At 45.6% G+C, this 27,274-nt stretch overlaps 1 protein-coding gene and 1 pseudogene across 5 annotated transcripts in view; one reads left to right on the top strand and one right to left on the bottom strand.

Moving 5' to 3' along the window:
* The window catches only part of RNF20 (ring finger protein 20), a 75,385-nt gene that overhangs the window by 13,558 nt on the left and 34,553 nt on the right, over window positions 1–27,274 (top strand). For 2 of the 5 annotated variants that reach the window (XM_037850687.1, XM_037850689.1), the window contains 2 exons: window positions 7,776–7,943; window positions 9,350–9,494. In XM_037850687.1, coding sequence (XP_037706615.1) covers window positions 9,412–9,494 — 83 coding nt within the window. In that variant the 5' untranslated portion in view covers window positions 7,776–7,943; window positions 9,350–9,411. Of the gene's footprint in view, window positions 1–7,556; window positions 7,944–9,349; window positions 9,495–26,591; window positions 27,114–27,274 lie in introns of those variants that run through there. The other 3 variants (XM_037850688.1, XM_037850691.1, XM_037850690.1) reach the window with 3 other exon arrangements.
* On the bottom strand, window positions 24,024–24,570 carry LOC119505099 (annotated as a pseudogene).

Raw genomic sequence — 27,274 nt, 5'->3', positions numbered from 1 at the left:
TTTATAATCCTGGATCACACCACAAGACTCCCACACAGATAAAACAGGAGGTCCCATTGAGTCTCTTTTCTCCTTCCTCCCTCATGCCCATCTGTCTAACTCAGAATTACTCTCTTTTAAAAACACCCAGTACATCTCAGGATAAGCCATTTCCTGTGGTCTCTGGTGTGAGGGATGAATTTCAGATGAATTTCGAACAGGTTGGTTTTAAAAGCATCCTCCTCTCCAAACTAAATATTCTGTTCCTGTTCTTAATCCAGAATTTTTGGGGGCTGGGAAAGCTAAGATTTCACTCCAGTCTCAAATTTTGAGCTACTTCTTGTGAATAAAATACCTATGCCCTCAGTGCAGTACTCTTTTTGATTAGGCTGCCCTATCGTAGCAGAGCCAAATGATGAAAACAGTTAATGGTTGAGTTTGAGTCAATCATGTCTAGATATTTACACGGAGACAACTGAAGTCATGCTTCCGTGGTCCCAGTGAAGTGACCCTCATCCCCTCGGCCAAATACTTCCAGGAACCTGCAAATTAGGGAATGAGATTGCCCATCGAGGGTTAAACTATAAAACAAATGTCACTCCATCATTCAGGGAGCAGGCAAAATGCCACAAAGAATCCAGGTGTATATAGATGATTGGGAAGCCTGAGGAGACCAGCAGAAAATAAATCATGTGACTTTACATCTCCTATTGGGGCACCCTACTGTCCCCAGAGAATTAGCCTGGTTTGTCCCTTTCTCTGTCTTTCTGCCATCCTTCAAGGATACTGCACCCCGCCCCCCACCAGCATCCTACAGGTCAGAGACCAGAATGCAAATAGGCCTGGCTTTGTCATACTCTTCAGAAAAGAACATTGATAAGAAAGACATCTTTTTCTTGCCACTATTGATCACTGATCATAATAATAACTTTGATGCATTTTGAGTGAAGAGCTTCTCTCCCTCATTCAAGACGGAGGTAGGTGGAGGAAAGAATAAAGGTGTGGATTAATAAATGTCTTTTTTTCCATTAATTATAGTCTCTACTTTGCATTGATTGTATTTCCCCCAATCCCACCCTATTTTGACACCTTGCAATGTTGACATTCATTTGTTCTACCTCATGTTGCGGTCGCAGTTGACTCGTCTAGGGGGGGGAGTGGCGGCCGGTTGCTAAATCCTAGGCTCTCAGGATCGCTCGGAGGGTACCGGCGGCGGGGGCTCTTTCCCGGAGGCGAGGGCGAGGCGGGGGACTTGGCCAGGTCCCCGGCGGGGGGCGTGCAAAGTATGGAGGGCGGCGAGAAAGGAACAGGCGGGACACGGTTCTTTTAGGGTGAAGAAACCAAGAGAGAGAGAGAGTTTTTTTAGGGGAGAGTACAAGCTTATCTCGGGCGGTTTAGAGGGCGGGGTAGCTGTAAGGGTTAAAGGCTTGGATTGGTTCTGAGAGGGCGCGGAGGTTGATTGAAAAGGGGCGAGAGTTGCTCCGGTAACGGTGCATGCGCACTGGCGGTGGGGGAGTTGCACTGGCAACGGGGAGTGTCCGGGCAAGATAAGGGGGTGGGGAAAAGGCGGTTCCCTCCGGCAAGCCTCCCCTAACAGTGGTATTTTGGGTGAGGAAATGGGGCCTGCCTCCGGCCTCACTTTCCCAGGCCTGGGGGGCTGTGGAGGGCGCTGTCACCCGTGCCCACCACCCTCCCCAGGGGCTGATCAGGTCCCCCAGCCCAGGCCCGCCAAGTTGAAGCACGTAATCAGTGTCCCGCATTTCCCCCTTCTTTTCTAATTAAAGGAAGAAGCTTACCGGAGAGGTCCGCTAAGGGATGAGGGAAGGGGGAGGCCGGGGAGGGGAAAAGGGGTTGACGGTGGCTCAGCGAGGCTGGAGCTCGGCGTTGGTGTGGCGCCCGGGCGCTCGACAGGGGCCTTGCTGCTTGCGGGATGGACGAAGGTGGGAGGTTTAAAGTTGGAGGTTCAGAGAAGCTGGAGCTCGAGGTTGGTGCGATGTTCAGGCGATCGAGAAGGGCCTCGCGGTCGGCGGGTTGACCGGTGGCGGTGAGGTCGCGGAGGGTTGGTTGTCATCTCGGAGTAGGGAGCGTCAGAGGTGGCGAGTCGCTGGTACTGGACTTGCACGAATGAGGAAAAAATAGCATCCGTTTGTTTCCTTACAAGCTGGACAATTCTGCGGATAATGCAGGGTCCTAAGGTGAGAGCTAGAATAATCATTAGTAGGGGGCCGAGGAGAGGGAGGAGGTATGGGAGGAGGGGGGTAAAGATGTGGGACCAATAGCTGGTGGCTTCACGGTCTTTTTTGCGTTGTTCCAGTCCCTCTCGGACCTTTTTTAGGCTGTCCTCGGCGAGACCTGTGGAATTGGCATATACACAGCACTCTTCTCCTAGGGCGGCGCAGAGGCCTCCTTCTTTGAGGAGGAGAAGGTCGAGACCTCGGCGGTTTTGGAGCACTACCTCAGAGAGGGAATTGACAGAATTTTTAAGATGGGAAATAGTGTCTTGTAGGTGACGAATGTCCTCGTCAACAGCCGCCCGGAGGTGAGTTAGGGCGGAGCCTTGACTGGCTAATGCAGCGATTCCGGTGCCAGCGCCTGCAAGACCTAGGAGGGAGGCAATCGTGAGGACGGTGATGGGTTCTCGCTTTTGCTGAGTGGCAGGAACTGCAGTTCTTTCCAGGTGGAGGAAGAAGTCTTCCTCGCTGTGGTATAGGACCCTAGGGATAAGGACAATTAGGAGGCAAGTTTCATTAGTTGTATTGAGGGTTTGCACGTTAAGACAGGGGGTAAGTCCTGTAGAGGAGCAGAGCCATTGGGAGGAGTTGTGAGGAATAAGAAATTTGGCAGAGCTGCTGGGAGATGAGTAGTTGGTACAAGCTGTGAGGTTGGGAGAGTTACTCGAGCGAGGGCGGATGCACTTTCCTGTAAAGGAGACTGAATGAAAGGTTAGGGGGACGGCAGAGGTATTCCAATTGCATTCCGAGGGGCTGTCCTCTGTGTTTTCTGAAAAGGAGAGGTTGGAGGCAACTGGCTCATACAGGGAGGAGGAGGTGGAGAGGCAAAGCCAACAGGAGGAGGTAAGATTGGGGTTGGAGTAATTTACTGAGGTGAAGGCTGCTTGGATAAGGTCGAGGAGGGGAGAGGAGTAGCGAGAGGGGGGCAGAAAAGGTTGGGGTGGTGGGGTTGGCGATGCGCTGTTTGTAGCTGAGGTGCGGCTGGTTGGAGCTGAGGTGCGGCTGGAGAGCTGTGGAAAAAGGGGGTTAATGACTTTATTGGGACCAATGGCAGAGGGGTTTTTAATGCAGTATTTTGGCATGGTTGGCTTACAGCCTCCTTTTTTATGAGAATAAGTGATCCTCGGTTGGCTCCTTTCTCATAGATTCTGAAGCCCCAAGTTTGACTGAGTAACCAGGAGGGATCAGTGGGGAGCTGCACTGTAAGATTAAGATGTGTGCAGGATCCCTCGCTTTCTTGGCCGAGCCAGTTAACTGTAGGGAGTTTGCACCCTGTAGGGGCCCACTTTAAGGTAAGGTATACAAGGGCTTGGAGTGCAACTAATTTGTGCGTGGGAAGGGGCCACTGCTCTACCCATATAGGTTCCTCAGTATCCCACTGCAGAGGAACGGGCGCTGGAGGTGTTAAACGAGCAGTGGCGCACATTATTGGGGGGGCTGCGTGGTAAGCACTGCCCCAGAGGCGGCGAGGATATCACGGCCCCATAAAATTTGGTCTATGGTGTGCAGAAATAACGGGCGGAAGGTGCCTGAGTGGCCCTCTTCATCCTCCCACTTAATGGGCCCTATGGCCTGAAGAGAGGTGGAGGTACCAGTGGCTCCCACTACCGAGGGACCATCGAGAACCATGCACATGGTGGCATACTGAGTGGGCATGCAAGAGACTTCTGCCCCTGAATCGAGCGTGCCTGTGTACCATTGCTCCTCTATTCTTAACTTACGAGTAGGCTTTTCTGGAGTGATAGGGACTGTCCAGAGAAGCGTTTTACTGCCGGTGAAATGATTAGTTTTATTAGAACCGGCCGGCACGCTGCCTCTTAGGGGCGGGGCTGAGGCTTGCCCCGCTTGGAGTTTAAAGCTTGCTCAGTGCCCTGGCGCTGACTGCCGTCAGGGCACCAAGGATAGCAGAGGTTTTTTAAGCTATCCTTGCTAAGATCTCTGGGGCTGCTCTTGCAATCGCGCGCCCAGTGATAGCCACGCTGGCAGCGTGGGCAGGGAGTGGGAGGGGGGTGCCCATTGCGCTGCATGAAAGGCGGGCGGTTGACTTCTGCATTGGGGCACTCCCGGGCAAAATGACCGCTCTGCCCGCACTTAAAACAACTGGTGGTGGCGGCTAAGGCGGCAGTGACAGCGCCAGAGACAGCCTGGGCTAGGGACGCGGCAGCTGGGTCAAAGGCGCTGCAGGCGAGAACCCAGTCATTTAGACTTTTTTCCCGCAAGGGGAGAAGGGCTTGCTTACAGGGGGGGTTAGCCCCTTCTAGAATGAGTTCCCGGGTGAGAGCTAACTGGGCTTGGGGGTTGCTAACTTTTCTAGCGCAGGTTTCTTCGACCCTGGATACGAAGGTGGCGAAAGGTTCGTTTGGCTCCTGGAGGAGCTTGGTAAAGTTGTCAGGTCGACGGGCAGAGCAGTTGGCAAACGCACGTAAGGCGATGCCTCTGAGGATAGTCCAGAAGGTGGCAGGGACATTAATATAAGCAGACGCATTTATAAACGCTCCCGTGCCTAAATAGGCTTCGGGGTGATGATAGACTCCAGTGGCTGCGTCTTGCTCGCTTTGCTTAGCTGCTTCCGCCTGGAAGTGAGCACGCCAATCTACAAACTGGCCGGGGTTAAGAATGGAACGGGCAAGCGAGGCCCAGTCTTGGGGGAGGCAAAAGTCCATGGCGAGATCCTGCAGTATTTGGGAAGCGTATGGGCTACCTAACCCGTCCTCCTTGACGGCCCTGCGAAGCTGCTTAATAGTATCTGAGTCAATGGGATACCAGTCGTACGGTTTCTGTGGTGTGGGGGTAAGGTTAAGAGGAAAGCAGCGAAAAGTACGAGAGAAAGGAGGGCGCGCTTGCAGAGGGCTTGGCACGGGAGTGGGGGTAGGGGGAGCGTTGCCCCAAGGGTTGCCTTGAGGTGTAGAAGGCAGCCAGGGGTTGTTAGTCGGCAGGGTGGGAGGAGCGGCGGCAGCTGCCGGTAGCGGCTCCGAGGGGGAGCTCGCCGAAGGGGGAGGCGGAAGTGGGAGGCCCCAAGCGTCGCAAGACGGCGGCGCGGTGGGAGTGGCTAAGGCATAAGATGGTGGACTAACTCCGCCCTGTGAAAGGGCGGGGTAAAGCGCTTGCGGTTTCCGGCCCAGCTTAGGGCTGACGTCATCGCCGGAGCACTTCCTCCCCTCGATGGAAGAAGAAGGAGGAAGTTCGCCATCTTGGCGAGGCTTAGTATTGCTTTGTTTATGGGGGGCGACTTCGAGCGCGTTGTTAATCTGCTCGACTAAGGACTCCGTGTCCGAGTCATGATTTGAATTAGTATCGCTATCTGAATCTGTTGGCTGGGTTGATAGGGCCTCCTTGGATTTAATGGGGCCTCGATCAGGGGGGAGGGAGCCTTGAAGGCAGGAGCGGACGGTTATTAAGGTGGGGAGCAAGCCGGGAGGGAAGCGCTTGCTCTCATGTTCCATGGCGTTGGTGACCTGATCAATAAGGCGATCATAAGTAACAGGGTCCCAAAGATGGCAAGTGGTGAGCCATGGGTTAAAGGGCAGCAGGAGGTCCCAGTATACCTGCAGCTGCCGGACAGACACTTTACAGCGATGTGTGTCTAGGAGACCCGCTAGAGCGCGAACTTGGGGTGCTTGTCGTGCAGATAGACGATTACCCATAGTGGAGGGAGAAAAGAAAAAGGGGGGTTGATTATTGAGTAAAGAAAATGAGGTAAATCGTGGCCGCGAGGCTGAAAGAGACGGTGAGAATAGAAGGCAGGACCCTCTAGTAGCGAGAGCAGTTTGGGGGGGCGGTTGCAAAGAGGCACACCGCGCTAAACAAAGAAACAAAGACACAGAGGACCACAGCAAAGTAATGGAGGGGAAGAGGGAAAGCTACTGGAGGAAGAGTGTTAGGAGGAATGGGGGGACATAGGAAGAGAAGACGAAAGGTAGTCGGGGGCAAAAGCCAGGTTAATGCGGGAAAGGAAGAGCGGCCCGGGCGCGGAGCGGCGTGGGAGAGGCGGCTCCAGACGTGGAGCGGCGAGGGAGGGGCGGCTCCGCAGGGCGGCGAGGGAGAGGCGGCCCTTACTTTGCAGGCGAGGAGAAGGGGAGCTGGAGAGGCGTCCGGGCGAGCGGGTGGTTTCACTGGACCGCTGTGTGGAGAGGACTTTTAATTCCAGGGCCCCACGTTGGGCGCCAGTTGCGGTCGCGGTTGATTCGTCTGGGGGGGGGGAGTGGCGGCCGGTTGCTAAATCCTAGGCTCTCAGGATCGCTCGGAGGGTACCGGCGGCGGGGGCTCTTTCCCGGAGGCGAGGGCGAGGCGGGGGACTTGGCCAGGTCCCCGGCGGGGGGCGTTCAAAGCATGGAGGGCGGCGAGAAAGGAACAGGCGGGACACGGTTCTTTTAGGGTGAAGAAACCAAGAGAGAGAGAGAGTTTTTTTAGGGGAGAGTACAAGCTTATCTCGGGCGGTTTAGAGGGCGGGGTAGCTGTAAGGGTTAAAGGCTTGGATTGGTTCTGAGAGGGCGCGGAGGTTGATTGAAAAGGGGCGAGAGTTGCTCCGGTAACGGTGCATGCGCACTGGCGGTGGGGGAGTTGCACTGGCAATGGGGAGTGTCCGGGCAAGATAAGGGGGTGGGGAAAAGGCGGTTCCCTCCGGCAAGCCTCCCCTAACAGTGGTATTTTGGGTGAGGAAATGGGGCCTGCCTCCGGCCTCACTTTCCCAGGCCTGGGGGGCTGTGGAGGGCGCTGTCACCCGTGCCCACCACCCTCCCCAGGGGCTGATCAGGTCCCCCAGCCCAGGCCCACCAAGTTGAAGCACGTAATCAGTGTCCCGCATCATGTAAAAACATATTTGTACCTTTTATTACAATCATTGAGCACTAGGTTTCCCTGATTTATACAGTCCCAGTCTTTATCCTTTGTCTTTTGTTCTGGTGTCCCACATGGTCCCAACCTTCCTCTTTCAACCATACTCACTGTCATCTTTGTTCAGTGTGCTTACATTGCTGTGCTACTATCTCCCAAAATTGTGTTCCAAACCTCTTACTCCTGTCTTTTCCTATCTGTCTGTAGTGCTCCCTTTAGTGTTTCCTGTAGAGCAGGTAACTTGTCACAAACTCTGTCGTTGTTTGTTTGTCTGAGAATATTTTAAGCTGTCCCTCATATTTGAAGGACAGTTTTGCCAGATATAGGATTCTTGGTTGGTGGTTTTTCTCTTTCAGTATCTTAAATGTATCACCCCACTTCCTTCTTGCCTCCATGGTTTCTATTGAGAAATCTGCACATAGTCTTACAAGCTTCCTTTGAATGTGATGGATTGCTTTTCTCTTGCTGCTTTCAGGATTCTTTCTTTATCTTTGACATTTGATAATCTAATTATTAAGTGTCTTGGCATAGGCCTATTCAGATCTATTCTGTTTGGGGTATGCTGTGCTTCTTGGATCCATAATTTTATGTCTTTCATAAGAGATGGGAAATTTTCATTGATTAATAAATGTCTTTTTTAATGTTGAGGTGTTTTTTGTGTGTCAAGCATATGGCAGGGGACTGCTATGTACTAATCCAATAAATAATATTCCTTTTCTTCCCTGATAATAGATCCCAGGACAACGTACCCAGATGAAAAACATTTCCAAACCACTCCTCCAAAGATGGTGAATGACATGTAATCCAAAGAAGTTGATGAGTTTTCTGGAATAGCACATCCCACTGCCTGGAATACAATGAGGGCTGTTACTCCTGCAGTCATCTTCTTTTTTTTTCAATGTAAATCTTAGTTCTTTTATTTTTTTTCTTTTCTTTTCCCCTTCAATTTTATTGAGATATATTCATTGTATTAGTTAGAGTTCTCTGGGGAAACAGAACCAGCAAGGGATATCTGTAAACATCAGATTTTATAAAAGTCTTGTGCAACTGTGGGGATGCGGGAGTCCAAATTCCATAAGGCAGGCAGTGAACTGGCAACTCCAATGAAGGTGTTCGATGAACTCCTCAGGAAATGCTTTGCTGGCTAATCAAAGAAGAAGTGAAGGTTCCCTCTCTTTCCCCCTTAAAAGTCTTCAACTGATTGGATTAAATCCATCTGATTGAATTCTCTCATTACAGAAGACACGTCCTTCATTGATGTAATCAGTCACAGGTGCAGTCAATTGACTGATGATTTAATAAACCAGACTTCTGGTTTATAACCAGCCACAAATGTCCTTGTAGTAATTGTTAGGCCAGTGCTTGTTAGACCAGACACCTGGACCCAGTTACCTGGCCAAGTTGACACATGAACCTAACCATCACATTCACATACCATACAATTATCCACAGTGCACAATCAGTTGTTCTTGGTATCATCATATAGTTGTGCATTCATCACCACAATCAGCCCTTGAACACATTCATTACTCCAAAAAACAAAAAAATAAAATAAATAAGAATAAAAGTAAAAGTAAAAGTAAAAAAGAACACCCCAAACATTCCATATCCCCCATTCCCTCCTAATATTCATTTAATTTTTGTCCCCATTTTTCTACTCATCTGTTCATGCTCTGGATAAAGGGACTGTGAGCCATAAGATTTTCACAATCACGTGGTTACACTGTACAAGCTATATAGTTATGTGATCGTCTCCAAGAATCAAGGCTACTGGATTGTAGTTCAACAGTTTTAGTTACTTCCTGCTAGCTATTCTAGTACACTAAAAACTAAAAAGGAATATCTATATAATGCATACGAATAATCTCCAGAATGACCTTTCGACTCCATTTGAAATCTCCCAGCCACTAAAACTTTATTTTGTTTCATTTCTCTTCTCCCTTTTGGACAAGAAGTCTTTCTCAATCTGACAATGTTGAGTCCAGGCTCCTCCCCAGGAGTCACGTCGCACATTGACAGGGAGATTTACACCCATGTAAAGAGGGAGGGCAGTGAGTTTACCTGCAGAGTTGGCTTAGAGAAAGAGGCCACATCTGAGCAACAAAAGAGGTTCTCTGGGGGTGACTCTTAGGCACAATTATAAGTAGGCTTAGCCTCTCCTTTGCAGTAACACACTTCATAAGGGCAAGCCCCAAGATCGAGGACTTGGCCTACTACAATGGTAGTCCCCAGTGATTGTGAGAATATCAGTAATTCCCCAGGTGGGTAAGTTTAATATTTCTACATTTTCCCCCACTCCCTCAAAGGGGCTTTCTTGCAGCCGTCTTGAACCAAAAAGGATTTTGCAAATGGAAAGCTCAAGTGAAAGATGCAAAACAAACAGATGGAAGGATCCTGGACCCTGATCACCGTGGAGCCACTTTGTCTATCTCAAGACTTCAACATGAGAGGGTAAGAAAAAAATTATTGTTATCCTGTGTTTTCTATTATATGCTATTAAAGTTAATCCAATATAGATTACAAAGAGGAATAAAAAATTACTTTAAGTTGTTCCATACTCAAATAAGGGAGAAATAACTGAAGTAGTAACATGGAAAAGCCTAGAAGAATTCCTGGGAAAACAAGTTTCTAGGCTTCTGGCTGTCATCCGGTAACTCCCCCTTTTCTTGTTCCACCCTAGCCAGCACCCCAAAGAACCCCCTAGGTTCCTTCCTATTTATGGTAGGGAGAGATTTTTCCTTTCTTTTATTTTCATTCTCTTTTGGAACACAGAAATAGATTGATCATAATCCTTGGTCCATGAAATACTCTCATCAGGGGTCTAGGCAAGGACTGCTACCTGGGTAGCTATTAATAATAACAATAACAGCAATAATAGTATTGTAAACACCCTTGAAACAATCACTGAACATGGAAACTAGAACCCTGACAACAACTTTCATCTATCCATGTGGTCCTTACTCATTCCATCCCCTTGGAGTGAGGGAAAATACTTGCAATCCATTCTTTTTATGCAGCAAAGCAAAGAAAGAAAAATAACTCGGTGGATTTTCCGTCTTCAGAGACTGTGTGCCTTCAGGAGCTCTCCAAGGTATCATGCGGTGAGTCACCTCTTTGGGGGGCTGACTCTTGGACCTGTGAGAACCCAAACAGGAAACAAATTTATAATGTCGTTACCCATGCCAACTCCCTGCAAACGTCAGCCTCGTTATAGGAGTGAGCCCTGTTGCTGCATCTGTCACTAGTCATAGAAACTTTTCATTTTGTAAGTATAGGAAAGGTCTAACGTTTCCTTTATCAAAACAGGTACAGATGTGTGCTGTGTAGATAAGGTGGCTACACTTTCTCAGACACCCTTCGCTTCCTCCTTTTTCCACAGTAAGAAGCACCTGCAATTGCTGTTCTCCCTAAAGGGGAGAGGACGTTGGAAATGTGCTCTGGTCGTCTCTGCCCTCTCACCCATCACCTATCTTGTGATTAACCCATTTTGCAATAGAGGATAAAAAACAAAACAAAACAGGAAGTAGAGACCATTCTGGGTAAATCCCAAAGTAAATATTCTACTCTGTTTTATTACAATAAACCAGTTGATTAGCCAGAACTAACATTCTGAACCTACAGTCAGACCCCTCCCTCCTTTCTCTCTCTCTCTCTGTCTCTCTGACAGAAAGTATAGACAGACAAGGACATATTCTTGCACCTGGTAATCATCTTCTATCCAATCTCCCTGGCTTTAGCCTTTGACCTCTGTTTTAGTTTACGAGGCTGGCTTAAAGCAGACACCATGAAATAGGTTGGGTTTAAACAATGGAGATGTATTAGATTACAGTTTTGAGGTGGTGAAAATGTCCAAACCGAGGCATCATTAAGGTTATGCTTTCTTCCCGAAGACCAGCCACCAGCGATCCTTGGCTCCTCTGCCACATGGCAAGGCACATGGTGGTGTCTGCTGGTCTCTCCCTTTTCTTCTGGTTTCACCGATTTCAGCTTCTTGCTTCTGGGCTTTTTCTCTCTGTATTCATTCAATTTATAAAAGACTCCATTATCCAGTAGTCTTAACACTATTAAAGACCCATCCTGGTTGAAGTGGGTAACACCTTAACTGAAGTAGTCTCATCAAAAGGTCTGACTTACAATGGGTTAGCAACCACAGGAGTGGATTAAATTTAAGAACATGGTTATCTGGGGTACACAAAACTTCAAACTACCACAGCCTCTAAACCAACTACCAAAGGGCTGCCCTAGTGAGTTTTCAAAGATGTAGCCAGATCCAGTTATTCTCCAGCTGAAAACATTTCATTGACTCCTCATTGCCAGAGTTCAAACTCATTTGCTTGACGTCCAAGTTCATTCAGAACTGGCCTCTGCCAAGGGGCACTGTCCCATGTGGCATTACCTCTCCCCTCTTTTGCTCCAGCCATAGGAAACTATTAGTGGGTTTCTAAGTAGTGAAACAAGGTTAGAAAACAAGCTAGAAAATGGGCATAGAAACGTTCCTGCCTTTTAGCACCAATTTTGGTTGCCTCATTTGGATTTGCAACTAACTTCCATCACCCCGAACTGTATTCAGCCTCTGTGCTGCAACAATCTCATGCTTTCACCCAGCTCTTGGCAAAAATTCCATTGTCATTCTAAAAGAAAAGATTATATCTGATTTAGATTTTTTTTTTTAATAGTTTTATTCATTGTTTATTTATTTTGGCCATTTGCGGATGGCAATTGCCTCACCCCAAACCCCAGGAGTATTGGTTTGCATCCATTGATACGCTAGGGCTTTTATTTTGTAATTAGAGGAGAACCAAGGAGTTTGGGTTGGGGGCAGAGAGTAAAAAGAGAAAGGAGAAAACTGAAAGGAATAGATCTTTTGTTTATAACACCTTATGTGAGGCTTGAGGCTAGACGCAGATCACAAGAGAGAACAGGAGTTTGAAAGATTGATTACACTCTCAGTTCCCTGTGGAGAGGGCTGACCATCACACAGGCCACGGCGGGGGGAAGGAGAATCTGGGGAATCTTTGGGGGTAGTCTCTCTAAAACTTAATTAGTGAGCTGCAGCAGTATCATCTGAGGTGATGTCATTTTCAGGGCCCAGGATATCCTTCCCAAGTGGCTGTCCACTTCGGCTCTTTGGGGCTTAGTGCTAGAATCTACATTTTTAAAGTGACTTTGGGCAAACTGGAGTAACTCTTTGCATCTCTGTGCCCAGGAACCAGGTTTTATATCTCTGTTAGCTTTTGGGGATTGTCTGGGGCACAGTGAGCAAAGGGCATGCCATGTTGGGCCATGTTTCTGGAACAAGACCACATAGCTTGTTTACCAGAAGTCCACTGAAATGTCAGTGAGATTGAGGCAGAGTGTAAATCCTGGTGGCTAACAACCAGAGCTCAGCTGCAAATAGTTAGGTCCCTGGATAAATTTGAGGGCAGGCTGTTAAAAATGAGCAGAAGTCCCCTTGGCTCAAGTCTTTTCAGCCATAATGACTTGGCCTTTTGTGTGCTGTTGTGTGTAGGCCCTCAGGACAGCCATCTAGTATGGGCCGGAGAAAACCAAGTAGTGGTGTTAGATAGCCCAGATCTTGAAAGATGTCATCGTTTGGGGAACAGGTTTGATTGATTGGCTTCTGTAGGCACTCTTGGGAAGTGAGGTTGGGTGATGGAGATCAAAGATAAACCCAAACACCCAGAGTAAAGAGAAACAGACTACCAGTCAGCATAAGGGTAAACTACTGCATTTGAAAAATGTGTTTTTGACCCGGCAACCCCACTTCCGGGAAGTTGGACCCTTACCAGTGGGGGGTGGGGTGGTCTTGGTGTGAGTGGGCCTTGGCCATCTCAGCCTATCTGGGCATGGTTGGGAGGATCTATTGGTAACATTGGAAAGTTTCCTCTGGTCATTTTCAGATATGTCTGGCCTCACGAGGTGTAATTTATCATCTCTTCTGGTGGTCCACAGTGGTCTTGGTGTTGACTCTGGCTATGCTATTTCCTGTAAGGGGTCAGAGGGGAATTAGGATTTCCCAGCCAGCCTTTATATCCAGAGAAATCTGACAATGCTCTAGGAGCAGGAAAGGCAGAGGCAGCCTCTCCTTGTGGGTCCCACAGTAGGGTATGGGTGGGTCCCTTGGTAGAATCTGTGATATTTGGTGATAAGATAGAATCCACCCTTGATCTGGCTGCCAGCCCTTAGGGGACTGTAGAATGATCAGAAATTAGAAATGGAAAGGAGAGGCTGTGGAGCTGGTGAGAATGGAAATGAAATCATCATGGGCATGAAAGCCTTTAATTCATCCTTGTCTGTTAGCAAGAGGAGGCATGGGGGCTTAAGGAAGTTATTGTGTGACATCTTAAGGCCCAAAGCTCTAGAATTTAACAAAATTAAAGCTTATGGAAGAACAGAGAGACCCATTTGGGGGCCACTTGCCAGACTGGAGTTTAAAAAGGAATTGTCTCTCAGTCAGGCTGGTCTGTTGGGGCCTATCAGGAGATGAAAGTTCCACTGAATGCCTTGTTCAAGAGCCTAGTGCTGTCCACCTTGAGAAGTGAAACATGCCTTGGTCATTCTTAGTAATGTCTGGAACTCCTAAGGGAATGAGATGTGTCTTGGTGAGACCTTGTATTGTGGCCTTAGAATATGTAGAGATAGCTGTTGCTTGATTGATTCTGTGATTATCTGTGAATCAAGAGATTCCCAAAGTTAGGCAATGACCCAAGAGTTGTAAACTGTGGCTATGGGGCCAGTTTTTGGCCAGGGCAACAGCGCTATGAGGACTGCCTGAAGTCTGACCCATTGTACTGAAAGGGTCCCACACTTTCTCAGGGACATCTGGTCAAGGGATGGAAAGCAGCAACAATCCACTGAGCACCATCACTGATGATGGTGGCTGGGCCATCCATGCAGTGTACAAACCCCCACTAATGTCCACTCAGTTGATCCCAAGGGGTTTCTGAGGAGCTGAAGGGCCTGGGGGAGGGGTGTCCCCTTCTGGCAACATGGCATCTGCCAAGGGACTGAGGACAGGGACGGTCACCCCACCTGCAGGAGGAAGATGTCAGAGGGCCCAATTTACAGAACCTAGAAAACATGGTTAATACAGTAGCATGGAATCTGTTTCATCCCACCCACCGAGACACACTGATCAGACTCAGAAACGGAGACAACTTTTTGTAGTTAGGCCAGGTCTGAGCCATTTCTCCCTTCATGACTTTTCACTAACGTGGTAGATATAACATCCCCAAAGAACTAGGGGACACTTTGATTGGTAATAAACCTCTGCTTTGGGGAGGGATGGCCCAGAGGTATTGTACTTGGGTATACATATGTTCTGGTTTGCTAATGCTGCCAGAATGCAAAACACCAGAAATGGATTGGCTTTTATAAAAGGGGGTTTATTTGGTTACACAGTCACAGTCTTAAGGACATAAAGTGTCCAAGGTAAGGCAGCGACAGTCAGGTACCTTCACTGGAGGATGGCCTATGGCATCCAGAAAACCTCTGTTAGCTGGGAAGGCACATGGCTGGCGTCTGCTTGCTCCCAGGTTGCGTTTCAAAATGGCCTTCTCCAAAATATCTGCATTAGCTTCTAACAGCCATCCTCAAAATGTCTGTCTCAGCTACAGCTAGCTGTGAGCTCCTTCTGTCTTAGCTTTTATATAAGGCTCTAGTAAACTAATGAAGGCCCACGCTGAATGGGCGTGGCCACACCTCCATGGAAATACTGTACCAGTAGGTTCCACGTCTGCCCCCACAAGACTGCATTAAAGAATATGGCTTTTTCTGGGGGACATAATATATTCAAACCAGCACAACATATAAACATGACACTATTTTAAATTTATCCAAATTTTCAAGCAGTCTTTGCTGAGGTTGTATTAGTTTCTTGCAGCTGCTATAATGAACCACCACAAATTTACTAGCTGAAAACCACACAGGTTTATTCTCTTACAGTTCTAGAGACCAGAAGTCTGAAATGAGTCTTATGGGGCTAAAGTCAGGTGTTGACAGGGCTGGTTCCTTCTGGAGGCTCTGAGGGGAGAATCTGTTTCCTTGCCTTTTCCAGCTTCTGGAAGCTGCCTACATTCTTTGGCTCATAGCCCCATCGAATAAAACAACAAATCAGACTTGGGAGGAAGAGGCTTTATGCAAAAGGATTACCGCCAGGGGAAGGGCTTATTGCAAATGGAAAAGGGACTATTATAATTGGTTGAACAGTTTGATCGTAAGATCAGCAAGCATCTCAAGGGTTAGGCAAAAAGGGTTTTTACTTTATAGAGAGGAGTAAACAAGGGTATTTATTTTATAGAGAAGTGAAAGAACTGGACGAGGGAAAGTGGGCTGAAAGGGTGGTGTGATCAGATGGTAGATCACCAAATCCAGCCTATTCTCCAGGAGGGACCCCTATAGAGGGGTGGTATGGGGGCTCTGGCTGAGAGTGGGCTAAAGTCCAGGGGCATGAGAGAAGGAGAGAAGTTTAACCAAAGTGTGGTGAACAGGCATTTTGTTCCCATTGATCAGTGGGTATGAGCAGTTCAACCAATTGTTTATGAGGCAAAGGAATGGAATTTGGAGGCCTGTGTCCAGTCTGGTTGTAAATACTCAAGGGGCATCATGAGTCCATCTAAGTCATGCGGGGCAGTAAGCCGTTCTATGGAACACAAAGGATGAGGGGATTTCTTAACCTTTGCTGCTTTCTGGGATCTCAGGTCTCAGGCAAAGTTCAACATTGTCACCCCACATGACATCACCTCCTCTCACGATTTTTCCCTCATCACATTGCCTTCCTCCTCCTTCGACCTTTTGGCCTCCCTCTTTTAAGGACCCTCGTGATTGCGTTTAGAGCCCACCAGGTCATCTAGAATAGTCTCCTCATCTCAAGATCCTTAACTTCACATCCGCAAAATCCCTTTTGCCATATAAGGTAACAGTCACAGGTCCTGGGAATTAGGGCTTGCATAGCTTTGAGGTTATTATTTAGCTGACCACACATGTCTTCTCAGGGCCAGGCACTGCTGTAAGTTCTGGGAAAATAGCAGCAGATATACCAGAAGGCCCTAAGGTGAGAAAGAGCTCAGAGAACAGGTGGGGAGAGCAATCAGACCATGCAGGATCTTAGAAACCTGTAGCCACAAGCCTGACTTGTTCCAACTGCAATAGGAAGCCATTGAAGGGTTTTTAACTAGGAAGTGACATTATTCAAGTCATGTTTTCAAAAGATCACTCTGGTTTCTATGAAGAAAACAGTTTGGATGGTCCTTCTTCTCTGTCTACCCTCTATGGCTCATTAAGGGCTGAGCCTCCTTTAACATTTAGGGGGGTGGGTGGAGATGGAGAAAGAAAGCAGATGACCCTGAAAAGAAGGGGTGAGAGGCAGGAAGAAAGCAGGAGAGAGTGATGGTGTCATGGAAGCCAAAGAAAGTACTTCAGAGAGGAATTGATCGACTGTGTCTTATGGTGTTAAAGATGAGGCCAGCATCATGGCTGGGGTGTTCTGTATACAGAATACAGAAGTTTCTCAGTGGAGTGTTTGGGGCTGAAGAGCAAATGGGGTAAAGGTAATGGGAGTAAAGGAATGAGAACTTTGGAGGATGGAGGGCAGCTGGAGAAACGAGAGCACAGATCTGGTGGGCTACAGGTTCTGCTCTGGCTCCTGCCAATATACTGAACTAGGCTTACTTCTGGATGCCCCCACCAAGCACAACCTGGGGGAACCAGAAACGGAGAAAGCTCCAAGAAGGCCTTGTGGTGGGTGGGAGGCTGTGTTGAACTGATGGGTGTGTCGGGGTGGGGACTTCAGCCTGGGGCAGGAAGCGACCAGGCACTGCTGTGGGAGGATAAAGCAGGGAAAGAAATCAGGAATTCTTTTCTTGCTTCTCTCAGGGCTTGTTGTCCTGTACCTGCGGTGACTCAGAGTGCTTGCCCAAATGTCTTCTGGAGTAAAATCAGGGTAGTGCCGAAGCCTCGTGCTTATAAGCAGTTGAGGGAATAAGTGGGACTGACCAACTTGGGGCAGTCACTTTCCCACCATAACCTTTCCACACGCCAGGACTGGGGAGTTACAATTTTGTACATAGTTCCTCCCAATGCTGCTTCTCCCTGGGAGGCAAAGGGTGAAGCCCCGACCTGTGAACTGATTTGAAAGTTAAGTGTGATGGACTTAGATGTTTTGGTGATTGGGATCTCCAATCAAGGCCTCATGAATCATAAACCAGGAGCTGATACGATCTGGCCTTCCCTCCAGTGCATCGCTTGACATGTACCAGGGGGAAATAAGCCTGTGGGCCAAAATAACAAGACATTTGAAAAGAACAACTATTTCAAAAGGAAGACAATATACTGGATTATAAATTCCAACAAGAGGTGATATTAGAGCAAATGCACCAATAATTTTAAAAAAGCAAAATAAACATACTAACAGCAATAAGGGAAGGTATCGATAACATGAAACAAGAACAAGAAAATGTAAAAAAAGAACTTAGGAGAAATATTAGGTATGAAAAATAGCTGAAACTGCAGAATGGATAGGCTGAGGAACAAATTTGGAATGAGGAGGACCAGCCTCAGGGATTTTCCCAAAAGGAAGTGGGAAACAACAAAGAAATATAAAATATAAAAGATATGAGGGATAGAAATGGATGTGTTAACATCTGGATAATAAGCGTCCCCAGAAAGAGAGAAAAATAAAAAGGTGGAAGTACTTGAAGAAAAAGATATATTTTTGAAATTTAAAAAAAAAAAAAAAAGGAGTGTTAAAGAGGAGAGGTAAGCAAAAACCCACACCTGAACATGTTTTGGGGAAATTCAAGACTATAACAAGCAAAACAAAAATTCAAAAAGCTTTCAGAGAGGAAGAGTGATCAAATACAATGGAGGAAATATTGGGCAGTCATCAGATTAGATTTTTCAACAGCAATTGTGGATGCAATAAGATGATGGAGTAGTGTTTGAAAAGTGTTAAAGAAAGAAAACTTAGAATCCAGAATTTTATACCTGGCAAACTGTTATTAAGGCATGTGGGCATGATAAATATGTCCTCGAGTACTGGCAATTCTCACTTTGCGTGGTAGTGGGGGACTGCAGAAATGATCGTGCTGAAACCATACAATGCAATCTCAATATTAATGGGAAAAAAATGATTGTCCCATGACCTTTAAAAATTTTGTCAAAACATTAAAAACCCCCTTACTGCTGGTTACAAATGTGTAGGGAAATGAAAAAAAAAAATAGTACAACTAATATTTATTTAGTACACTGTAATTTAAAACATTAGAAAGACTGAGAATTTTTGTTGCAATTTCATCTGTTAGCCAATTCTCTCTTTTGATTATCCATTTTTGTAAAACGTCACATGAGTTATCACAGGGAGGTGAAGGGGCAACACAACCACTTGCTTCGCTCTCTGCGTGGTCTGAATAACAGATCCACAGTGATGAATCATGGACAGACTTTGAATGAAGGGATGTGATTGGCCACTCCTCATGATGTGCACCTGTTATCCATGTGGTGACTTGTGGACTAATGAGCTAGCAGCAAAGTTTGTACTTTATGCAGTTACAACCACTACACTGTGGTAACTGAATTTGAACCATTGTTGTTGGGGGGTTGGTGTTATTTAAAGTGTGGGAACTGAAATTTGTGCACATGGGGGCTGCACAATACAAAGGCTTTCTGTATATAAGATCTCAGAAGCTGTGCCGTACAAAACTCCCACAAGGAAGACAAGTTCAGAATGAATTACTTGAATAAGAAGAGCGACAACAGAGGAGTTTTTATGCTGTATGAGGTGTGTGAAATAAAAGAGATCAAATACTGCTTGTTGTTGCTTGACCAAAAGTTGAGAGCAAAGAAAAAAAGAAAATATATCTATATAACCCAGAATTAAATGTCTAGGTTATATCAATCTAAAGGGGAGGGGGTGAGGGAAGGAAAAGGAAGGGGCAGCCAGGGACGTGAAATCATACTAAACTTCTTGTTTTGTTAACAGGAAAATTAGGTATCAATTTTTAAAAGTACAAAGTTAAAAATAAATAAAATATATGCTTTCTTGGGCTGCATCTAGATGTGGTAAAACTATGTGTGCCAGTTTGAATGTATTATGTCCCCCAAAACGCCATTATCTTTGATGTAATCTTGTGTGGGCAGAGGTATCAGTGTTGATTAGTTGTAATTCTTTGAGTGTTTCCATGGTGATGTGCCCCACCCAACTATGGGTGGTGACTCTGACTGGATAATTTCCATGGAAGTGTTACCCCACCCATTCAGGGTGCATCTAAATTAAATCACTGGAGCCATATAAATGAGCTGACAGACAGAAGGAACTCAGTGCAGCTGAGAGTGACATTTTGAAGAGGAGCTACAGCCAAGAGGGATACTTTGAAGAATGCACAGAAGACAAGATAGTAGCTGCAGATGAGAGACAGTTTGAAGATGGCTGTTGAAAGCAGACTTTTGCTTCAGAGAAGCTAAGAGAGGACAAACACCCCAAGAGTAACTAAGAGTGACATTTTTGAGGAGCCGAAGCCTAGAGAGGAACATCCTGGGGGAAAGCCATTTTGAAACCAGAACTTGCAGCAGATGCTGGCCACGTGCCTTCCCAGCTAACAGAGGTTTTCCGGACACCATTGGCCATCTTCCAGTGAAGGTACCTGACTGTTGATGCATTACCTTGGACATTTTATGGCCTTAATACTGTAACTGTGTAACTAAATAAACCCCCCTTTTATAAAAGCCAATCCATTTCTGGTGTTTTGCATTTCAGCAGCATTAGCAAACCAGAACACTACGTAAAAAGGAAAACAAAGGAACGATGGCTATGTGATTGGAGATGATGGTTCTCGTCTGGCGGAAAGCAATGGGTGGATGCGGAGACTATAGGGACAGTGTAAGTTATCTTCGAGGTCCCAGCTTTTGTTTCAGGAGGTTTGGTATCTGGGTCAATGTTCCAGTCTGCTAATGCTGCTGTTATGCAAAACATCAGAAATGGATTGGCTTTTATAAAGGGGGTTATTTGGTTACAAAGTTACAGTCTTAAGGCCATAAAATGTCCAAGGTAAGGCATCAACAATAGGGTACCTTCACTGGAGAAAGGCCATTGGCATCAGGAAAATCTCTGTTAGCTGGGAAGGCACGTGACTGGCGTCTGCTTGCTCCCAGATTGCGTTTCAAAATGGTGTTCTCCAAAATGTTGCTCTTGGGGCACTTTGTCCTCTCTTAGCTGCAGTTCCTCTTCAAAATGTCACTCACAGCTGCTCTGTGTCTGTGCCTGTGTGGCTCTTTTTTAAAGTACTCCAGTGATCCAATAAAGACCTACCCTGAATGGGTAGGGCAACACCTCCATAGAAATAATCCAATGAAAGGCCTTGCTCACAATTGATTGAGTCACATCTCCATGGAAACAATGAACCAATAAGTTCCAACCTAATCAACACCAATACATGTGCCTGCACAAGATTACATCAAAGATAATGGCGTTTTGGGGCCATACTACATCCAAACCGGCACAGTCAGAAACTGCTATGGGCAGAAGGCTCCCCAAGAAAGATCCCTGGCCTCAGCAGGGACTTCCTTGGAAGCTAAAGCCAAAAGAGGATCCAGAAACTCTATTCAGCTTCTCTTCTGTGAGTGCAAGGATGTCTTGTAGCAGTGCCAATGCTGCCCTCTCCTTAAACAGCTAAGTTTGTGCTTGCTACTCACTTTACGTTTTAAACCACTTCATATTTATTTATATGAAAATACTTGATAAGTCAAATATTTGATTTAGAAAAATAGAGTGAGTGGGAGATGTGGAAGTGGAGATTTCAAGTGGAGTCAACTTGTGTGAGTCTTAACCTGGCAGTATGTTGGGTTTAAATGTTTTATATTTCTTATAAAAATGGCTGCTATGCATCTATTCCAGTAATCTGCTTATCCTATTCAGCAATACATGGTAAGCATATTTCAATGTTAAGAAAAATAGCTTTAGTTCCCAATTTTAATGGCTATACAGTATTCTATATTATGGACATATAACTCATTTAGGTTGATTCTAAAATTTAAAAATTATAATAATGCTATTATAAACATTTTCATACAGTTATATTTAAACAATTATTTGGGTTTATTTTCCTTTGAATTCATAACTAGACCTGGTATTGCTGGATCATTGGGTATGGCTTATATTTTAAGCTTTTAGCACAAACTGACAAATTGATCAGTATTCACTTTAAAAGGACAGTCTTTACCAAAAGGGAAAAAAAAATACAAAACAAGATGTTCAGTACTTCAGACATTGTAGCATTTAACAGCTTGAAGCCACACCTATCTTTTGCTGTTATTCTAAATGTTAAGGTCACATTCCAAGCAAGATGATCTAATTAGGCTTGGTGGTTGCTCAGTTGTAAGTGTTCACACACATAATTATTAGATTAATAAAAACAAGTACCAGTAAGAAAAGAGAACCCATGGAAAGGGAACTGGATTGTAAGGTTAATTGAAAATTTGAAATGTCAATGCAGTGTCAGAATTCACTCCATGTTTTGGAGGTACTCAAGTGAAATATCCTTATCTCTAAACTTTTCAAATCCGTATCACCCTGGCATTCAATTACTGGTCAAGACTTGTTCAATTACAAACTGCAAACTAACCCAGCTTCCAGGATGATGCATAAATTGTTACTCATAGTTCGGTAAGGTATAACGACTTATTCTGTTATGAAGAGTAAATATTACCAACCAGATACATGCTTGGGAGAAAGAACAGGAAAGGGGTGTCAGGAAACCCCTGAACTCCCCCCTCCCACCTGCCCCAAATAAGATCACCTGTCTTCCTCAACAGGAAACACCATTGTTATCCCTGAATAAAAGTCAAGCTTCAAATGCAAATGAGCTACCTGCAAGAGGAAACACATGGGCTTGAATTCACACCATGTTAGTGTGTGTACAGCTAGGGTCACAGTGTATCCTGAGATGATGACAGTGAGCAGAGAGGAGCTGGGTGAGTGCCAGATGTGTCACGTGGTGACTTCACAAGGCTGCTTCTACCTGGGTCAGTCATCAGGGCAACGTGTACTGATAAGATTCCAACCACTCACGGTTCCTGGCCATATACTGCTGATACAAGTGCTCCTTTTACCTGCATTTGGCTACATACCTTCAGGAGCCAAAAATTCATATCTGAAGATATCAGAATGAATGTGGGTAAGATCTTGATGCGTGTATATAGTTTGGTACAGTCAATCAATGTTTAAATTGACAGACTGGTCAGTTATAGTCATATCAATTCTCCCATCTTGATCTTGGAATAATTTAACAGCTAGGGAATAAAAAGATCAGATATAAGAAATAAACAAGAACCACACAAGACATGCATATACAATTAAGTAATAAATATACAAACTTGAGTAATATACATACTCCTTTTAAAGGATAGTAAAATTCTCATGGACCGCTTAGTGATTAAATTAATATGTTACTTTAAATGTATGAACATAAACACTATAAATGACTTATATTTCCATAGCTATACAAACTAAGACATATTTACAAATGAAATATAAACAAAGGTACAAAGTCAAATAAACTTCAAATTAACAATATTTATTTAACATGGCACTTCATGTTATTTTCCTGAAATTAAGACCTTGCTTGCCATGGGAATATGGCATGACATAGATTCTTTGACATTCAATGATCCATCTTATCACTCTTGGCTCTCCATGGGGAAGGACGACTGATCGCTATCCATGTGGATTCTCCTGGGAGGCCTGTAAACGCCAAAGGTGAGGGAGGGTGTACCTGGAAACCTAATTAGGTGCTGTTGTCCCAAATCTACAGTTGAGCTGAACAAGCACAGGTACCCTGAGCTGGAATAATGGTTATTGCATTCTGTAATTTTTAAAAATGAAATTGAGATTATACTATTCATATTGTTATGGTATTTCATGTTAGCATTTACACATTTAAATAATACTTCTGTTGTGAAGCTGTACCATTATTTAGCCAGCCCTTCTTGATAGGTGCTATTAATATTAAAATGATGCATGAATTCCTTCTTGTTTGATTCTAGATTCACAAAGTAACCTTCTGATTATCTATAAATGTTGCTTTATTTAAAAACCAACTACAGGTGGTCAGAGGATGCAAATGTCTGGTCCTGTTGAAAAAAATTAACAAGTGGGCACTTTGGTTAAAACACTGCATGTAAGTTTTGATAACGTGTTTTCTTGAGAAACCAGTCACCTTTGGGGATCCTAAAGTAACAATGAGTTCTGGGTGTTTCCACCAGAGTATGAAATTAAGATTTCACCTACATAATATCACCTGGGGATGTGTCTTTATATTAGCCAGCCAGTCTTCCCCAGGGAAAGCCCCCTCATGCATTGCATTTCAAGTTTCAACACTACCTTCACTGTCAAAACTGATGAGTTCGTGCAACAGGAACTGGGAACATTATCTAGGTATATCATTATATTTCGATATATCTAGTCATAATCAAAGAGAGTAGGGACTTGAATTGGACCTTGAAGGAAGGATATGATTTAGAGAGTAGCTCAGATGGGGCATGGTGATTAATAAACAAGGATGGTCACATCATACAGGCAAATACAGCGGTTACTTCTGAAAGACAGCAGGTCAGGTGTTTGGGTGAGGACTGAGGAAATGGAGAGATATGATCTGTTCTGGGTTGGGAAGACTAAATATTATATTGTTTTCATTTCTCCCTAATTTTTTTATACAGTTAATGCACTCTATCAGAATCTCAATGGAGTTTTGTTTGTAAAGTTAAAATGTTTTGATTCCCTGCTCTTGCTACAGCTACCAGTCCCAGCAAAGCTGGTAATTAAGATTTAGAATCTTTTGCTAAATGTCCAAATAGGCTGATTCTAACCCAAACATAGAGGATGAAATTCTGTAAAACTAGCATGGTAAAACTGCTTTTCAGTCTCTTATGGAAGCTTCACTGGACTTATTCACCAACATGTTGGATAATAGGTATGACAAATTAGGTCCTTCCTCTTTCAAGCTCCCCTTCCAAGGCAATAGCATCAGGCATCCCAGTTTTACTGAATGCAACAGTTGTTTCTGTGATCACTGGAGTCTTTGAAGCACAGCTGCATTGTAGGATGATACTTCTCCAAATGCAGAATTTGCTTACTGTTAAAAGCTCCATGCCACTTTTGTCTTATGAACTGTACTGCATATTCATATTTCATTCCACGTTCAATCAATTCTAGGGCAACAAGCACTGGAGCTCTCCCAAGACTGGCAACACAATGAAGAGCAATGCAGCAACCAAAGTTCTTCATGGAACTTAATTTTTACAATACTTAACCAGTCATCAACAATCTGGTTGGTAGGTGGCGCACCATCATCAAAAGGCCAATCAAGAACATGGATGCCTTCTTTCTCCACAAGAGCAGAGTCATAAGTTGCTTCACATACTCTTACTGTTGTAAAACGCCATACTTCTTAAGTTCCTCTATAAATTTGCTAAAGGTTGTGCTGGTTGGATTGTGTGTAATAAGAAATCTGTTTTCGTATGTGATTTCCACAGGAGTTGGGCATTCATTTGAGCCACGTTAATTTAGTTAAAAAACACTCAATAGGGTTATGAAAAAATTAAAAAAATTGAATACAGAAATGATGTAAAAAAACTGAAGTCTACTTCAACAAACTCCACTTGAAATTCTCAGTGCTTTGAGTGAAGTTGGGAGCAACAGGAAATGAAATGAACCTCCTACCAAGAAGCAGTGATTCTGCAATCCAGTAATACTGAGGCAATAAAAAGAAGCACACTGAGGTTTACCCATCCAGGTCAGAAATCTTGTAAAATGCTCTGCTGGTTTCAATTCAATACTTTTGTGTCCAGCCTACCCTCTTATGGGGTTTCTTGGTGGAGTAGTAATGAGTTTCCACAGCTCACTTCTCTGCAAAGAGGTCATGCTGTGCCTGGCAGCAAATTCCACTGTCCTTCAGAAACTCCATAAATGTGTGACCAAGAACACCACAGAGCTGAGGAATATGTTTACTCATAGAAGTTTGTGGCTTAATTATACAGCCAGTCTCCAGGGGCTGCGGCAGCGGTGGGGCAGGGGGCATGTGGCAGCGGTGGGGCAGGGGGCAATGGTGGTCGCTATGGCATGGCGGTGGAGCAGGTTTAACTATTCTTTTAGTACTGCTAATGCTGTTCTCCCACTTTTAGAGTATGAGCAAAACTCATTTCTCTCAGGTTACTCCTTTTTCTCTTCATTTAGATGGTGAACAGGTGGAGGCTTGTTAGAAACGGGGAATGTGGTCAATGAGATCCCCTCCCCCCAAGCCTATTCCATTGTCCCAATTCTCTAGGGTGAGGTTAACCTTTATGATGAGTCCAGGCTACTGTGAAGGTTCAGAAGACTGCCTGGGGCTTTCAGTAAAGACGGATCTCACCAATAGCTGGAGAATATGGTTACCTACATGGTGAGGATTGAAGGGTTCTAGAAAAGTTGTTCTCTAAAGATCTTCTCTAGGATCCTGAAGTGCAGGTGAAGTTAGAGGTGACCTGAGTTGATCTGGTTCCATTTGCTTGCAATTTTCCAGGTTCTGTCCTGTTCTTTGTGTTGGCTCCATTCTCAAGCTGGTAGCAAGAGGCTTGGGCAATGGGATTTACTACTTAAGACAATCCTTGGACAGGGGCGTGAAGTCAGCATCTCCCAAAATGTACGGAATCAAGGGTGTGAAACAGATACATGAATAAAAAACCCTGGGTCTGTTAAGGTGAGGGGGGGTGGGATGGATGCTGGGTAGCAATCAACAATGTCTACTGGGCACTCACCTCATATCAGAGATTGATTTATCAGTATACAACACACAGGTGATGATACTCAGATAAAACTCAACCTCTGGGTCGGGGAATTGATAAGGAGTAATGGGCATTATGGAAAACCAAACATGTTCCATTGATAAAAGACAAATCCTCTATTCACCTCTAGGCACTGCTGAAAGGTAAGGATGTGAGACTAGTGTTGCTAGATCTTAAAAATTTTCAAGAGAAGCTGATAATCTGGATTTTTAGGTAAAATATCCAAATTTTAAATGTTAGCAACTGTCTTTTTTTTTTTTTAACACACAGAGTGACCAACTGTCCAAATCAAAGAAAGCATATCTGTTTGGTAATAGTCTGGGGAACTCTAGTTTACAAACTCTGGGCTAAAAGCACTGTTGTGATAAAATTCTGCCATTTGGTGGTTTTGTGGATTCAAGGTTTGCCCAGAGTAGAAGAACCAAGGGAGAGAGATTTGTCTCATATACTTGCTGCTCAGCGGGGGGGGGGGTCCCATCAGGGGTTCTGAGGCCAACAAGCCAAGAAAATCAGGGGAGCTCCCGGATTCTGGAAGCCGCATCCGCCAGGCGTTCTTTCCACTCTCACATCCCAACGGAGCGTAACTAGCGAGGCCGCGCTCACGCGAGTCACCCGGCGCCCTCGAAGCGCGTCACTTCCGCCCGGCGGGTCTCGCGGTCATCCGGTGGCGTTGAAGCGACTTCCTCTTTGCCTTCCCTTCTTCCTCCCCCTGGCCCCGCCTCCCGGAAGCTTCGCGGTATCTTTGCCTGCTGGTCGGGTGTGAGAGGTGGGAGGGCGGCGCGGGCCTTGAGGAATAACTGCCGCGAGTTCGGCTCCGGGGCGGCGCGAGTTGGAAGAACCCAGGTTAGATCTCGGCCGAGGGCGCGACGGGGCTGTGCGGGCCCTTGGAGTCTCACCCTGTCTCGTTCCCAGGCCTGCGATTGGCCGCTCCACGAGTCCCTGGCCCCGCGCAAGTTGGATGGCGGCCCTTGTCTCTGCTCCTCTGTGTCCTTTTTCTCCAGGCGAGGTCCACCTCGGGTTGCTGCCGTCGATAACCCCTTTCCTGGAGCTTGAGTTGGAAGCAGAGTAGTCTATTGTCTCGGTGATAGCAGGGTTGCTTCTTAAAGTAGGATGCTTTAGCATCCATTCCGCCTTATTTGAGCTCCGAAACCCTGGGAGGCAGGTAGGGCAGACGAAACGACACTTGCCTCCATTGTACAGACGAGGAAACCGAAGCTCTTGGAGAACTCACTCTTTCAACGCAACACGGCTCCCTAAGAGGTAGAACTGGGATTTGAGCTCAAATCTAGCTTCCTAGAGTTACACAAAGTTGTGCGGGAGAGCATTTGGAAATAGGAAAGAAACTGCAAACGTAAAAGGGAGAGCCGCTATTTCTGAGTGCACCTTCGTAAATGTCAGGCATTATGCTAAGTTCTTTCTAT

Source organism: Choloepus didactylus, chromosome 10, assembly GCF_015220235.1.
Source record: "Choloepus didactylus isolate mChoDid1 chromosome 10, mChoDid1.pri, whole genome shotgun sequence".
In the NCBI taxonomy this organism is placed as follows: Eukaryota; Metazoa; Chordata; class Mammalia; order Pilosa; family Megalonychidae; genus Choloepus; species Choloepus didactylus.
The sequence above is the reverse complement of the archived record's forward strand: the minus strand, read 5'-3'. Positions and strand labels throughout refer to the sequence as shown.